This window comes from Trachypithecus francoisi, unplaced genomic scaffold, assembly GCF_009764315.1.
Source record: "Trachypithecus francoisi isolate TF-2019V2 unplaced genomic scaffold, Tfra_2.0 Lachesis_group12, whole genome shotgun sequence".
NCBI classification, from domain to species: Eukaryota; Metazoa; Chordata; class Mammalia; order Primates; family Cercopithecidae; genus Trachypithecus; species Trachypithecus francoisi.
The window spans coordinates 67,967,636-67,984,407 of record NW_022681457.1 but is presented as its reverse complement, the minus strand read 5'-3'; the positions used below and the strand labels follow the sequence as shown (position 1 = coordinate 67,984,407).

The following is a 16,772-nucleotide window of genomic DNA, read 5'->3' as shown; positions in this document are numbered from 1 at the left end:
CACAGTTGCAACCCATAGAATAAGAAGCCATGGGCCAGGTGCAGTGGCTCATGCCTGTAATCCCAGCACTTTGGGAGGCTGAGGCGGGTGGATCACTTGAGGTTGGGAGTTCGAAACCAGCCTGACCATCACTTGAGGTCGGGGGTTCGAGACCAGCCTGACCAATGTGGTGAAACCCCGTCTCCACTAAAAATACAAAATTAGTCAGGCGTGGTGGTGGGTGTAATCCCAGCGACTTGGGAGGCTGAGACAGGAGAATTGCTTGAACCCAGGAGGTGGAAGTTGTGATGAGCCAAGATCACACCATTGCACTCCAGCCTGGGCAACAAGAGCAAAACTCCGTCTCAAAAAAAAAAAAAAAAAAAAAAAAAAAGCCATGAATCCACACTGATGTAAATGAATGGATGAATGAGCAAATGAAATGGACAAGAAGGAAACACTCTTTCTTACATTGAAATGGTGCCTAATAATGGTAAAGCATATGGTGAAATGAGAAAACCAACATTTGTCAGCTACTAGAGGAATAATTGTTTCAGGCAAGAATCATCAATGGATGCTGACCCTGCAGTGAGCAGAATATTTACATAGCCTCAAAGTATGTCCTCACAAGACACTTATTGATTCCAAAGGGAATAACAGTTACTTCATCGTGGAGCCCCTGGTGTACACCGAGTTAACCAAGCCTTCCAAGTTAACAACAGTAATGGGAAGAGACACTGGCCAGGTGCAGTGACTCACACCTGTAATCCCAGCACTTTAGGTGGCTGGGGCAGGAGGATGGCCTGAGCCCAGGCGGTCAAGGCTGCAGTGAGCTAGAATTGTTGGACTGCACTCCAGCCTGGGCAATAGAGCAAGACTCTGACTCTAAAAACAAATAAATAAGTAAATAAAGAGTAACGGGATGAAACTACATGTGCCTCCTAATACATCACACTGAGGACACATCACTTCTCTAATATTCCTGCAAAAGATGCATAACCCTAGTCTAATAATGATGAAAACTCACACAAACCCACACTGAACGACATTTTACAAAACAGCTCGCCTGTGTTCTTCAAACACAGCGGGAAAGATAAAGACACACCCAGGCACAGTTCCAGACTGAAGGAGGAAAACAGAATACCTCAGTACCTCAATGCAATCCCTGGTTCTGGTTTGGCAAAGAAAAGACATTGACAAAAGAAATTTCTTCAACAAGGGAAACTGAATAAGGTCTGGGATTAGATAGCAGCATTGTGCCAATGTTAATTTCCTGATTAGCATAACTGTCCTGTAGTTAGGCAGGAGAATGAATTTGTTCTCAGGAGATACACACTGAAGTGTTTGAAAGTAAAGGGAAATCGGTCAGGCGAGGTGGCTTGTGCTTCTAATCCCAGCACTTTGGGAGGCCGAGGCAGGCAGATCACTTGAGGCCAGGAGTTCAAGACCAGCCTGGCCAACATGGTGAAATCCCGTTTCTACTAAAAATACAACAAACAAACAAACAAAATTTTAGCTGGGCATGGTGGTGCATGCCTGTAATCCCAGCTACTCAGGAGGCTGAGGCAGGAGAATCGCTTGAACCCAGGAGGCGGAGGTTGCACTGAGCTGAGATCGCACCACTGCACTCCAGCCTGGGCAACAAGAGCAAAACTCTGTCTCAGAAAAAAAAAGAAAAGAAAAGAAAGGGAAATCATGATGGAGTAAATAGAAAACATTTGGGCAACATGGGTGAAGGGTATTCAGCAATTCTATGTGCTGTTCTTGCAACTTCTCTATAAACTTGAAGTTATTTCAAAATAAAAAGTTGACAAAATGGTAACAGCAAAGATCTGGGAGTAGTAATAGTAGCTAACATCTCTTGAGCACTCACCATATTCCAGGTACTGCCCACACTGCCCATCCTCACAATAGTTAATAGTTGTTTTATTTTTATTTTTATAGATACAGGGTTTCACTATGTTGCCCAGGCTGATCTCAAACTCTTGGGCTCAAGCGATCCTCCCACCTGGGCCTCCCAAATTGCTGGGATTATAGGCATGAACCACCGCACTCTGCCAATAGTTAGTGGTTAATGTGATTATCCTATACCCATTTTACAGAGGAGGAAACTGAGGCTCAGAGAAGAGAGTGACTTGCCCAGGGCTGTGTTAACAAAAGATGGAGAGTTAGGATGGGAGAGGTGGTTACAGGAGTATGAGTGGGTTCCTGAATAAGGATGTTCCAGCACTTTCCTCCTAGCAGCCTCATTATTTAGACCTGGAATGGTCTAGTTAGTGACTGCCTCCCCCATTAGACTATAAACCCATGAAAGCACGGGCTGTGTCTATCTTGGTCATTGATGGGTTGATAGAGTCACCACAGGCCCCACATAGAGAAGAAAGCCAGCAAATGTTTATCGATGGAATAACTGATGCCTATTCACAATAATGATAACGTTATGACTATTAATAAAGATAACAGTAATAATGCTTCTCATTTGTGTTAATGCATTTGATCCTAAAAATAACCCAAGTTGCTGAGTGAGTTGGCTCATGCCTATAATCCCAGCACTTTGGGAGGTGGAGGTAGGAGAATTGTTGGAGCCCAAGAGTTCAAGAGAAGCTTGGGCAATGTAGTGAGACCACATCATCTCTACAAAAAATAAACTTAAAAATCAGCCAGGCGTGATGTCACACATCTGTAGTCCCAACTACTCAGGAGGCTGAGGCAGGAGTATTGCCTAAGCCCAGGAGGTCAAGGCTGCAGTGAGCTATGATCATGCCACTGCACTCCAGCCTGGGCAACAGAGAAAGACCCTGTCTCTAAAATAAAATAAAACAGAATACGGACGGGCGTGGTGGCTCACGCCTGTAATCCCAATACTTTGGGAGACTGAGGCGGGCGGATCATGAGATCAGGAGATCGAGACCATCCTGGCTAACACAGTGAAACCCCGTCTCTACTAAAAATATAAAAAATTAGCTGGGCGTCGTGGCGGGTGCCTGTAGTCCCAGCTACTCGGGAGGCTGAGGCAGGAGAATGGTGAGAACCCGGGAGGCGGAGCTTGCAGTGAGCCAAGATCGCGCCACTGAACTCCAGCCTGGGCGACTGAGCGAGACTCCATCCAAAACAAAACAAAACAAAACAAAACAGAACACCTATAACCCAAGGACTATTTTATCCTCATTTTACAAATAAGGAAAATGAGGCTTGCAGAGATGTCTCTTCCTGAAGCAGGCAGCCAGAAGGGCATGGCTGGCCCTTGGCAACCCCATCCAAGTCCTGGGCCCACACGATGTGCCGCACCCACCTTCTGGAAGTCCTTCTTGGAGATGAGGCCACGGGGATCCGTTACGTAGTCCTGGAAGGCTTCAGAGCCCACAATGTCCTTGAGTTTCAGGAACATGTCGAAGAACTTGAGGATCATCTCCACATTGGACGAGGATTCCACGAGCATGTCCACCATCTGCCGGGCGATCGTGCCGTTTACCACGTTCCCTGCAGGCAGCCCCAGGTCAGTGTGGCCGGCGGACACTCCCTTCCGGGACCCCACGAAGCTTGCTTCTCTTTCCAGCCCAGGAGCCACCACGCTGCTGGAGTGTCCCTGGCCAGCCGCAGCCTCCCCTCCACGGGTCCCTTCCTGACCCGCGTCAGCCTCCTGTGCCAACCTGGCTGATCCCGCCTTTGCCCACCTCTCCCAGTAAAGGTAATGATGTCAGGTCGGGCGCGGTGGCTCACGCCTGTAATCCCAGCACTCTGGGAGACCGAGGTGGGTGGATCACTTGAGGCCAGGAGTTTGAGACCTGCCTGGCCAACATGGTGAAACCCTGTCTCTACTAAAAGTACAAAATTAGCTGGGCGTGGTGGCATGTGCTTGTAATTCCAGCTACTTGGGAGGCTGAGACGAGAATTGCTTGAACCTGGGAGGCGGAGGTTGCAGAGCTGAGATCGTGCCACTGCACTCCAGCCTGGGTGATGGAGTGAGACTCTGTCTCAAAAAAAAAAAAAAAAAAAAAAAAAGATAATGATGACGTATGCTAAAGGTAGGTGCCAAATGCTACCCTGGCACAATCACACAAAAAGGGAAGTGAGTGACTCTCTGTTTTTACAGAGGAAGAAACTGAGACATAGAGAAACTCATACACTCGAAGTTACATAGCCAGTAAAGCGAGGAGAATGGATTTGAACTGAGAGCTGCATGACCTGAGGGCTTACACAGCTAAAGCTTCCACGAGTCCACACAGTCAGGCGGGTCCACAGAAGACTGAGGCCAGCCAATGGTAAGCAGCAAGGAGAGGTGGAGATTGGCAAACTGAGATCCCACACTCCCTCTAAAGGCAGCAGCTGAAGCTTGACTCTAGTTTATTTTTGTATTTTTAAAATTTTAATGTAGGCTGGGTGCGGTGGCTCACACCTGTAATCCCAGCACTTTGGGAGGCTGAGGCAGGTCAATCACGAGGTCAGGAGTTCGAGACCAGCCTGACCAACATGGTGAATCGCTGCCTCTACTAAAAATACAAAAATTAGCCGGATGCGGTGGCGTGTGTCTGTAATCCCAGCTACTCAAGAGGAGGCTGAGGCAGGAGAATCGTTTGAAACCTGGAAGCGGAGGGTGCAATGAGCCGAGTTCACGCCATTGCACTCCAGCCTGGGCAACAGAGCGAGACTCCGTCTCAAAAAAAAAAAAAAAAAAAAATTTTTAAATGTAATTTCACATTTATATAAAAGCTGCAAGAATAGTGTAAGGGATCCTCATATATCCACATTAATCAATTGTTTATCTTTTGCCACATTTGGTTTGTTTTTGGGTTTTGTTTTTTTGAGATAGGGTCTGGCTCTGTCACCCAGGCTGGAGTGCAATGTTGCGATCACAGCTCACTGCAGCCTGGACCTCCCGGGCTCTGGTGACCCTCCCACCTCAGCCTCCCAAGTAGCTGGGTCTACAGACACACACCACCATACTAGGCTAATTTTTGTATTTTTTGTAGAGACAGGGTCTCACCACATTGCCCAGGCTGGTCTTAAACTGCTGGGCTCAAGCGACCCTTGTGCTGGGATTACAGGCACGTGCTGCACCCTGCATCTCATTTGTTTTATAATTCTCTTTCTCTCCGTATATTTTATTTCTGAACAATTTGAGAGTAAGCTGCAGATATCAGGTCCTTTTAGTCTTAAACATTTCGGTGTCTATGTTCTAAAAGACAAGGACATTGTTTAATATAATCACCATGCTATCATGAGCATCTAGAGATCTAACATTGATATAATTAAGTTATTTCATCTAATCCAGCTAATTTTTGCCATGTAAGAATGTGGACCCAGGGTCACTGAAGCTTACAGTTTTCCAAGAAAAGCTGGACATCTTGATATTTAAAGGGAACCTTCTGATTTTTTTTTTTTTGAACCGGAGTTTTGCTTTTGTCGCCCACGCTATAGTGCAATGGCTCACTGCAAGCTCCGCCTCCCAGGTTCAAGCGATTCTCCTGCCTCAGCCTCCTGAGTAGCTGGGATTACAGGCACACGCCACCATGCCCAGCTAATTTTTGTATTTGTAGTAGAGAAGGGTTTTCTTTTTTTTTTTTTTTTTGAGACGGAGTCTCGCTCTGTCGCCCAGGCTGCAGTGCAGTGGCCGGATCTCAGCTCACTGCAAGCTCCGCCCCCCGGGTTTACGCCATTCTCCTGCCTCCGCCTCGCGAGTAGCTGGGACTACAGGCACCCGCCACCTCGTCCGGCTAGTTTTTTGTTTTTTGTTTTTTTTTGTTGTTGTTTTTTTAGTAGAGACGGGGTTTCACCGCGTTAGCCAGGATGGTCTCGATCTCCTGACCTCGTGATCCGCCCCCTCTCGGCCTCCCAAAGTGCTGGGATTACAGGCTTGAGCCACCGCGCCCGGCCTGAGAGACGGGTTTTCACCATGTTGGCCCGGCTGGTCTCAAACTCCTGACTTCAAGTGATCCACCCGCCCAGGCCTCCTAAAGTGCTGGGATTACAGGCGTGAGGCGCCGCATCTGGCCTATTATGGCTTCTTCACCAACCCATGGATCCTGACGTGATGTCGGATGGGGTTGAGAGTTAGGGTCTCCTGGGTCTCTGAGGGCCATTCTCAGGCTTCTCTGAACCTCTTTACCGTCCCCTCCCCCTCACTCCTGGGTGTTTACCTTCTAGTAATGACAGCAGCATCACCACCATGTCTTTCTGCAGATCCAGCAGCTCCTTCAGCAGCTCGATCTGGCTTGAGTCCTGGAGACCCCGCATCCCAGCTCAGTGAGGGCTGGTCTCTGCAGACACCTCCCCCACCTCTGTTGCTTCTCCCCTCCACACCTACCCAGCTGGATCTAAACCCCTGTTTTCTCCCCTCTTACCTCCGAGGGGACCCGAGTCCAGACATGTTCCTCGGAAGCAGGGGAAGGGGCAGAGAGACAAGATTGTGGGGGTGGGGTTGGAACTTGGGGGAAGGGCCCAATAGGTGATGGGTAGTGGGAAGGCTGGCAGACAAGGAGGACTGGGAGGCTTGCGGGGCAGACATTTGGGGCAGACAGACAGAGACAGACAGAGACGAACACTGGTGACAGAGACCCAGGTCTAGGAAGGGATGTGAGCCCAGCACTGTGCCTGGCCTATGGTGGGCTTGACAGATGTATGTTGAATATAATGTGTGATGGCAAGAGTGGGACTCTGGGTTCAGGAGGAAGGCTGCGGAGACAGCCATGTGCTTCCTGGTAAGCCGTCTGCGGGGAACATGGGGCCACGGTGTAGGGTCCATAGAAACCTCCAACACAAAGTTTTGCCTCATGGCCCCTACTTATGTTAGGATGAGTCACATAAAATTGCCAACATGTGATCACTTTTGACTCACAAAGTGGTCATTTCTTTTTGAGACAGAGTGTTGCTCTTGTTACCCAGGCTGGAATGCAATGGCACGATCTTGGCTTACTGCAACCTCCACCTCCCAGGTTCAAGCGATTCCCCTGCCTCAGCCTCCCAAGTAGCTGGGATTACAGGCATGCGCCACCACGCCCAGCTAATATTTTATTTTTAACAGAGACGGGATTTCTCCGTGTTGGTGAGGCTGGTCTCAAACTCCTGACCTCAGGTGATCCATCCACCTTGGCCTCCCAGAGTGCTGGGATTACAGGCATGAGCCACCGTGCCAGGTCCAAAGTGATAATTTCATATGGTTCCACCAAATAAAATGGAGAGGGGAGTGGACGATACCAGATAAATGAGAGGTAAGGGTCCTTTGCTCCCATGCTAGTTCTACGAGTTGTTGATTCCAATCCTAATATATTTCCACAGTTCCAAAGCTCTGCATTCTGGGTCTAAGGTCCTGACACTCCTAATCTCAAGACCCTACAGTGGGTGGGCGCCTGTGCTTTGTGCCTACCCATGATTCAGTCCCTCTCCTCTCTTAACAATTCCTCAATTTTTGCCTGCGGTGTCCCCCATCCCACAGTCAGAGTACATGGGACTAACCCTAACCTCCTGGTTTTATGGGTGGGTATATGACCAGGCCTGACCAATCAGAGCTTTCTTTCCCAAGGCTATGATGATTGGTTCAGGGATGGACATGTGACCCAATAGGCCAGTCAGAGAGAATCTCAGGGTTTTTTTTTTTTTTCTTGGAGCACTCAGGAAGGAGGAGCTCTCTTCCCTCTGGGGCTGTTAAGAGTAGGGTGGATAGGAGCCTAAGGCATCATTTTCTCCAGCCCAGGGAGACAGCCTGCTTCCAAATGCAGTCAAAGAGGGGACAGTTCTGCTGACATCACTCTAAGCCCTGGATCTGTGATATGAACTGATAAATTCTTTATTTTTATTTTTCTTAAGCCACCACTTTGCATTGGATTTCTAGCTTTTGCGACCTAGACTAGATGGTGGGGGATGAATTAGTCCTGCAGGATTTGGAATTCTACACGATGATACCAATATTCTCTAGAATTTTATGATGATACCAACAGCACAATTTCAGCTGCTGTGACACGCAGGAATTGCATACTAAGTTTAACTCCTTTTCAAAAGTCAGATGACAACCAGTTAGGGTTTCTGCCAGCCCCTGGGGCATCTTTGGGCAGATTAGAAAAAAAGGCGCCCTCTAAAACACTTCCTGTGGGGAAGTTATAATATGCTGGATACTGTACTGCCATCTGCTGGAAAACTAAAGTACTGTAAAAATACACTGATGTGTAGGATGTGGATGCCCTCAGAGGTTGTGCCTTTGTGCAGTGAACAACCTGTGGAACGGTATATGGCAGCCTTGAATACGGTTACCAGACAGAGGCAGAGCAAATGGATTAAGTGTTCATGAGACATTGGCAAGGCTGCAAAGGGGTGAGGGAAAGAGGAACACAAGGATTATGAAGACGGGAGATGGTGCTCAACAGGGACCTTACATCATGAATGCCTGATATGGGTGTCATCTGCCGCAAGCAAGATAAAGAAGCAAAACCCTTCCTCAGCCCCAGGCTCGAATCTAGAAGCCAGCCCCATCCTAGCCCAAGGACTGTCTACATCTGAGATGACCTCATCGGAGAGAAAAACAGCAACCAATCATAGAGGAGCTCTGGCCATTGGGGCGGGGCCAACACGTCAGATCAATGGAAGCGTGGATGGAAAACCAGCTGATTGGTGGGGCGGGGCACAGGAGGAGGCAGGGTCATGCAGGGAGCCAATCCAGAAAGAGGATGGATTTGGCCACTGAGAGGGAACCAGTCTGGAACATGCCGGGAGCACTTGGGTGACAAACTGACCAGTGGGGCAAGACTTGGAAATGGACCACTTGGGGGACGCCCAGAAGCAGGTGGATGGAGACCGCAGGGGCTCGAACCTGAGCGAGCTTCATCATCATGTGGGCGAACACGTGCAGGAATCCCACCACTGCGTCCCATAGGCGGCTGTGCGCCAGGCTCTGCTGGTTCCCGGTGCAGGGGCCCTGGGAGGCAGAGGACCGTGTGAGCGGGAAGGGAATCCCTGGGAAGGGATCAGGGATCGCGATGCGGGACCCCCTCCCTTCCCACTCCCGCCCCAGGGGGAGCGCCCTACCTGGATGTACTCAGTGAGGCTGTTGAACACCTGCTTAGCCACCGACATGGCTTTGGAGAAGTTCCTCTTGCCCTGCTCTTCAATGACATCCTTGCCCGAGTAGTACCAGTAGAAGTCGCTGATGGATTCCTGAGGAGGGGGCGGGCAGGGTGTGAGGGGGTGCTGGGGCCGACCGTGGCCCTGCAGCCCCCGACCCAAGTCACATATGGGCCGTCTCACGTCCTCACCTGCAGCCGCAGGAGGTAGTCCACCGTGCAGATGATGATGTTAATAGTGGTCGTGTTCCCTGTCTGTGTCCGTAGGTAGTTCTGGAAATCTGGTGAGATGAAAAGTCATTTATCCAGCACCTCCCATGTGCTAGGGGAGATGAACAGTGGGTCATTTATTCATTTATGCAATACTCATGTGTTGAGTGCCTGTGGTATGCCAGAAGGCATATCATCATCAATTTATTTAATAACTATGAAGTATTTACTATGTGTCAGAGAAAGAAAGATGATCATTTATTCATTTATCTAAAAATACTGGCCGGGTGGTTCATGCCTGTAATCCCAGCACTATGGGAGGCTGAGGTGGGAGGGATGCTTGAGGTCAGGAGTTCGAGACCAGCCTGGGCTGGTCTCAACAAAAAATTTGAAAATTGGTCGGACATGGTGGCTCACACCTATAGTTCCAGCTACCCGGGAGGCTGAGGTGGGAGGATCACTTGAACCCAGGAGGTCAAGGCTGCAGTGAGCTATGATCATGCCACAGTACTCCAACCTGGGCAATGGAGGAGACCTTGTCAAAAAAAAAAAAAAAAAAATCCCCCACAAGGCCAGGGACCGTTTTCTTTTACTACTGTATCCCCAGAGCCTAGAATACTGCATGACACATAGTAAGAATGCAACAAATTTGTTGTAGCAAAGAATATGTGACAATCTTAATCTTGTGAGCATGTATTACACACTCAATAAAATATGTTGAATAAATGAACAAGTGACCAATCCTTATGTTCCCTGGCCTTTAGCAGGTGCACAATAAATATTTGTTGGATAAATGCATGAATATCCCCAGCACATAGTAGGAATTTGATAAAAATTGTTTGGAAACTAATGAGGGACTGAATCTCTATTTCTCCCTGCTACATAGTTGGTGCTCAAAATACATATTTGTTGGAAAAAACTGAATGAATAAATGACCCACCACCACATTTGACACATAGTAAACCCTCAATAATATTTTTATTTTATTTTTTGTATTTATTTTTTGAGACGGAGTTTCACTCTTGTTGCCTGAGCTGGAGTGCAGTGGCGTGATCCAGGCTCACTGCAACCTCTGCCTCCCGGGTTCAAGCAATTCTTCTGCCTCAGCCTCCCGAGTAGCTGGGATTACAGGCATGTGCCACCACACTCGGTTAATTTTTTAGTATTTTTAGTTGAGACAGTGTTTCACCATATTAGCAAGGCTGGTCTCCAACTCCTGACCTTGTGATCCACCCGCCTTGGACTCCCAAAGTGCTGGGATTACAGGCGTGAGCCACCACACCCGGTCAAGGAAATCCTTATTACACTGAGACCTGATAACATATGTTCAATCTGAAATTATATTCACCTATTCCCAAAACAGAAGTTTTGCATTGCCTTACTCTGTGCCATGCATTCTGTTCTTTTCTGTCCTGTACCGCTCTAGTTAACTACAAAAGAAGAAATGTGTGGTTCTCATCCTCTCAACCTTGGCTGCATATCAGAACAACCAGGAGGCTTTTAAAAATCCCAGGGCTCAGGCCGAACCCCAGATCAATTAAATTAGAATCTCTAGAGGCAAAATCTGGGCTTCAGTCTCTTTTAAAGCTCCCCAGGCATGCCAGTGTACAATTACGATGAGAACCTCTGCGTGAAACTGATTCATGAACGTCTGTCTGATGGGGTGGTTCCCACTATTTAAAAAACATCGTTCTATGGCAGCAAACTGTAAAAGCTGAGTGACGGGTAGTTGGAGGTTTATTATACTGTAGTATATGATTGGAGGTTTATTATACCGTAGTATATGATTGGAGGTTTATTATACTGTAGTATATATATATATATATATTTTTGTAGAGACAGGGTCTCCCTATGTTGCCCAGGCTGGTCTTGAACTCCTGGGCTCAAGTGATCCTCTTGCCTCAGCCTCCTAAAGTGCTGGGATTACAGGCATGAGCCACAGTGCCCAGCCAAGTCCTTGTAAACGTTTATAGCAACATCATGTTGCACGGGAAGGTTTTCACAGCCCCTGAAAGTATTTTTGCCCCCCGTTTTTCTTTCCTCCTAACTTTTTTAGAGTCAGTTCACAATTGCTCTATCACGTTGGCTCGACAGAAGGCCCATTTTGCCTAGTTTCATGATATAGACAAAGCCTCCTCAAATATTCAAACTTTTGTAAGCAAAGGTACAGGTTTTCCTATCAACCCTGCTTTCTAACTCCTTTATTTGTCTTAATTTAAATTGTAAATTAAACTGTGTTAATTTAAATTGGACTATATGCAAAAATAAAAGATACACAGCTCCTGTTAAAAAAAAATTCTGCCGACTGAAAACACCTGTTACAGACATGTGCAAATAAGTGAAAGACAAACCTTTTGTCTGCTTTGAATAGCACTGACTCCTCAAGACATGCAAGAGGTCTGAGATTTGAAAGTTATTTCAAGTATCTATTTGATTGGGCCACGAATTTAGGCAGAGGACTGGGTTGCAAATTTGTTGGGAGACAGCAATTCCTCTCATAACAACATTCTAATTTTCAAAACTTCATATTCCCGAGGAATAAAATTTATTTTAAACCCAAAGACTGATTCCATCTTAGTTAAAATTAAAGAATGAAAATCTTAGTCCCAGCTGGGTGTGGTGGCTCACACCTGTAATCCCAGCATTTTAGGAGGCCAAGGCAGGAGGACTGCTTGAATCCAGGAGTTTGAGATTCCCTGGGCAACATAGTGAGATCTCGTCTCTGTAAAAAATAAAAAACTTAGCCAGACATGGTGATGCATGCCTGTAGTCCCGGATACTCAGGAGGCTGAGGGGTAGATCACTTGAGCCCGGGAGGCAGAGGTTGTAGTGAGCTGTGATCACACCACTGCACTCCAGTCTGGGCGACAGAGTGAGACTCTGCAAAAAAACAAAAAAAAACAAAAAAAAAAAAAAAAAAGGAGAAAGAAAATCTTAGTCCCATGGCACAAAGGTATTTAATAAACCTTGAAAAACTGGTTGTGGACACAAGAGTTTTTGAAAATTCGAGACAAAGGGATCATGCTTTATCCTTTGTTGAAAGAAAAAGAATGAAGATTAAAGATATTTACAAATCTGTTACCTTACAGAGCACTAATCAAGTGGGTGAAGGTTCTATGGTTCTATGGAAGTTAGATTACTAATTGCTCCAATTCTTGTCATGAAAGTTAATTTCTGGGTAGTCTGTGGTTTCCTAATCATCTGCTAAAGGTTATAACCACAATCTTGAGACTGTACATGTTTGTTATAGGAAATGGCATTGGGTAGAATGTTTTTTGTGCAGAATTTTGACTGTTCTGTAAAGTTGTAAACTAGGTTTGCGGCATGAGACTGTATTTCTCATCATTGATGTTGTGTAATTAATTTGCTGTCATCTTCAATCTTGTTAAATTGGCTGAACCACAACAAAACAAAACTCTTGCTTAAGATAGGAAAGAATCTGTCGGCTTTCATACAGATCTTTCCTCTGCAAAGGTTTTATAAGCAAAATAAACAAATGATTCTAATAGATTTATTTTTAAATGCCAGGCAGTTTTTTCCTTTAGGTCTTTTCTGGACTTAAAGTACAGAAATCCACCACGTGTATTGAACTTTGGCAGCCACTGCAGACTGCCTGTGGGAAAATAGCGTGTGACAAATTGTCCATTTGAGCAAATGATTTTTGGCCAAATTGGTTTTTGGCAGGTTGCTTTTGGGGAATTGGACTGGCCAGAGGAGATGAAGCAGAAGCAAAGTGGCTAGATTCCAGAAATTCCAGAGAGTTTTTTTTTTTTTTTTTTTTTTTTTTTTAGAGGGAGTTTCGCTCTGTTGCCCAGGCTGGAGTGCAATGGTGTAATCTCGGCTCACTACAACCTCCGTCTCATGGGTTCAAGCGATTCTCCTGCCTCAGCCTCCTGAGTAGGTAGGATTACAAGCATGTGCCACCACGCCTGCTATTTTTTTTTTTTTTTTTTTTTTTTTGTATTTTTAGTAGAGATGGGGTTTCACCATGTTGGCCAGGCTGGTCTTGAACTCCTGACCTCAGGAGATCCACCTGCCTTTGCCTCCCAAAGTGCTGGGATTACAGGTCTGAGTCACTGCACCTGGCCTCCAGAGAGATTTTGAAGCTAGGTGGATGGACACTGGCTGGAAAGTGGCCATCATTGATAGGGGGAGGAGGGACTGGACACTAACTCAGGCAACCCTTCTGTACCCGCCCCAAACCTCAGCTTCCCCTCCACCCCACACCCCTCCTCCTCACCATTATTGTGCCCCTCACAGAGCAATTGTAGGAACCGGAACAGGTCTTGTGTGAATTCATCATCCGCCATGACCTTCTCTCCTGGGTGGAAGGGAGGGGACAGGGCCCAGGAGGGGTCAGATGCGCCAAGACACAGCGCACACATGCACAAGGCCCATGCACACTGCACACGCATGCACAAAGCATGGGGGTGCTGGGAGGAGTAGCCGCCACTCCAAAGACACTGTGAGGGCCATGGGCATCCATGACGCCAGGTGGTCTTGACCTCAGAGCCCATGACATCAGCAGATGGAGACCCGAGGGGCCCTGAGTCATGAAGCTGAGGCCTCAAGTGTCTTTCTACATCAGTGCCCTCTGATGTCACCACTTGTGTTACATTCGGGAGTGTCTGCTGACCTAGCAGACATTCAGGCAGCTGGTAATTCCCTCAGCCCCCCTTCAGGCCGTGGAGGTTAATGGATTATGGGGGTTTGGGTCACCTTCACACAAACGCTCTGGGCAGGGGAAGATTGGGCTGGGATAAGGGATGGAGATTGAAAGCCAGCCAATTGGCCCAGATGCCTTGAAAGCAGCCAATCCAGGAGTAGCAGAGGGGAGGCGTGTAAACAAGGGCCAATCAGAATGGGCATCTGAAAGAAGCAAATCATGGTGGGCAGTAGGGGAGGAGGCTAGACCGCAAATGGGCCAACCAGAGCAGGCGCAGATGAGGCAGGCGCTGAGGGGGCAGGCGCACACCAATCAGAGTGGATGCCGGAGGCAACCAATTCGGTTGGTGGGTGGGAAACGCTGACCGACCAATCTGAAGTCGGGGCGCAAAGAGCAAAGTAGGTGGGAGTGGGGATCACTCCACACCAGGACTGCGAATCTGGGTCTGGAAGTCCAACAATATCCAGCTGGAAAGAGATCTTTGCCGTGTTTTCTAGCTTCTGTTTTACACATGGGGAGAGTGAAGCTTAGGGAACATAAGAGGCTTGTTCACAGGCCCATGTATTCTCAGTGGCTGGTCTGGGACCTGAATCATGCTCCCCAGACTCCTGATCTCCAGGTTTTGCACTGGCAGGGCGCACCTGCCGAAGTCCCTCCCTCCCCTCCACGTCCCAGATCCTCAGCCCCCAGGTGGAGGGGCGGACGGGGTTAGGAGGGGTGGGTGGCAGCAGCACAGCACAGGGGTGGGCTGGGGGAATTACCGTTCTGGCGATTGATGACTGGGGCAGCCAACAGGATGGGAGGAGGAAGCAGGAGAAAAGAGAGAAAAAGAGAGGGAGACAGAGACCGCAAACACACACAATGACAGTCAGGGACAAAGACACAGAAAGACACACACAGAGAAAGGAACAACCCACAGAGAGAAAGGCAGAGTGATAAGGAGACAGAAGGAAGTGGATTAGCAAGGAAGGGGATAGGAAATGAGGGTAAAAGCAGAGGGAATGAAAGAAGAGGATGGAGAAGGAGAGAGAGAGATGAAGACGTAGAGGTGGAAAGGCCGGAGCGAGGATCAGGGTAGAAAGGTTAGACACGTCACAACACGGCAAAGAGGAGACGTGATTAACCCGGATTAGGGACATTAATAAGAGAACAGCAACCATGGCGTGACATTTGGGCACGTGGAGGGTGGGGTCCGTGTGGTGATGGGTGAGAACACAAGACAGAATGACTTCTGGTCGGCAGGGGGAGGTGGGTGGTGGACATGGGTAGGGAGACCCCAGGGGGGATGGAGGGGGTGGGACTGGGGGACCATAGCAGAGGGAGGGACCCGAGGGAGCCCTTGGGAACCAGTGTCTTGGAGGAAGGGAGCTCTGGGCAATGGTGGGTGGGGTGGGTGGCGGGAATCCCGAAAGAAGATGTCCCAGGGAGACGGAAGCCCAAGAGAGGGCCTCACCAGTGCCATCCTCGTTCACCATGCCCAGCCCCTCGGCCTTGTTCTGTCTCTCAAAGGCATTGAGATCCAGTACGCTGAGGAAAAGAAAGACGGGAGTGGATGTGATGAAGCCTCTGCCCTCCTCTCTTCCAGGGCCTGGCAGCTCCCAACCATGGTAGGCTGGAGAGCCACAGTATATCATGTATGCGCTGAAATCAAGAGGAAGCAGATATGAAGAGCTGGCAGAAGCTAGGACATAAAGTAGGGCCAGGATGAACCATGTGCAAGCTAAAATAATGAAGAGGCCGGGCGCGGTGGCTCAAGCCTGTAATCCCAGCACTTTGGGAGGCCGAGACGGGCGGATCATGAGGTCAGGAGATCGAGACCCTCCTGGCTAATACAGTGAAACCCCGTCTCTACTAAAAATACAAAAACTAGCCGGGCAAGGTGGCGGGCGCCTGTAGTCCCAGCTACTCGGGAGGCTGAGGCAGGAGAATGGCGTAAACCCGGGAGGCGGAGCTTGCAGTGAGCTGAGATCTGGCCACTGCACTCCAGCCTGGGCGACAGAGCGAGACTCCGCCTCAAAAAAAAAAAAAAAAAAAAAAAAAAATAATGAAGAACCAGAAACCACCCATTTAGCAAAAGCTGCAGAGGGTAGGAAAAGTCAGCCGGCAGCAAGAGACGAATAAAGGCAGACAACAGTAGAGGCATATTAAGAGGGGTCATCAGAGAGCTCCTAAATCTCCCTGTCAAGTTCCCCTTGAGTTCTCAAGTTTTTGGCTCCACTGTCTGGAATCCATAATGTAACTCATTCTTCAAGCCTATGACATTTTGCCTTCCCTATTGTTCTACATTAATTCTTACAATAAATTCCCCGTTATTTGAGCGATTCTGAGTGAGTCTCTTTCCCTGGACCGAAGGAGCAGAATCAGAACCGGAAATGATACCAGGAGCGGGGTGGCAGTGGTACCAAAGAGAGCTTAACAAGAAGAGGTCCACTCAAACCTACCTGCATGTTTGCATCAGTGCCTGGATACTCTGGAAGAAGCCAACTTCCTTCTTGTCCTTAAGATAATCCAGCATTTTCTGCAGAGGGGGAGGCAGGGGAGGAGTCACACAAGAACCTCCCACCCCTCTTTGCCTTCCTCGGAAGTCCCTTTTCCTCTGTTACCTGCTGGACCTCAGCATTGCCTCCATTGAGGATGGAGATGCCCAGCTTCAGGGTGGAGGACACCATGGCACCTGTCTCTCCTGGAGGGAGTGGGAGACAAAAGATGGTCCACCCAGTTGGAAGGCAGTGTGTTCCACCCACCAGAAAACAGCCATCCCAAAGGATGTGAGAAAGGGGATGTAAGAGTGTGCCAAGGTGTGCATGCAGGGGTGATCGTGATTGAAGGATGAGTGAGAAATTGCAAGGCAGGTATGCAAGGGGAAG

The 16,772-nt window shown here is 48.2% G+C and overlaps 1 protein-coding gene across 1 annotated transcript in view; it reads right to left on the bottom strand.

Annotated features, from left to right (window-relative positions):
• Positions 1-16,772, bottom strand: part of RYR1 (ryanodine receptor 1) — a 158,709-nt gene that overhangs the window by 37,562 nt on the left and 104,375 nt on the right. Inside the window, exons 79-88 of the mRNA XM_033226095.1 lie at positions 16,509-16,588; positions 16,347-16,423; positions 15,359-15,432; positions 14,667-14,684; positions 13,480-13,560; positions 9,222-9,310; positions 8,995-9,123; positions 8,780-8,884; positions 6,117-6,198; positions 3,272-3,459 (exon numbers count right to left, since the gene is read on the bottom strand). Coding sequence (XP_033081986.1) covers positions 3,272-3,459; positions 6,117-6,198; positions 8,780-8,884; positions 8,995-9,123; positions 9,222-9,310; positions 13,480-13,560; positions 14,667-14,684; positions 15,359-15,432; positions 16,347-16,423; positions 16,509-16,588 — 923 coding nt within the window. The remainder of the gene's footprint in view (positions 1-3,271; positions 3,460-6,116; positions 6,199-8,779; positions 8,885-8,994; positions 9,124-9,221; positions 9,311-13,479; positions 13,561-14,666; positions 14,685-15,358; positions 15,433-16,346; positions 16,424-16,508; positions 16,589-16,772) is intronic.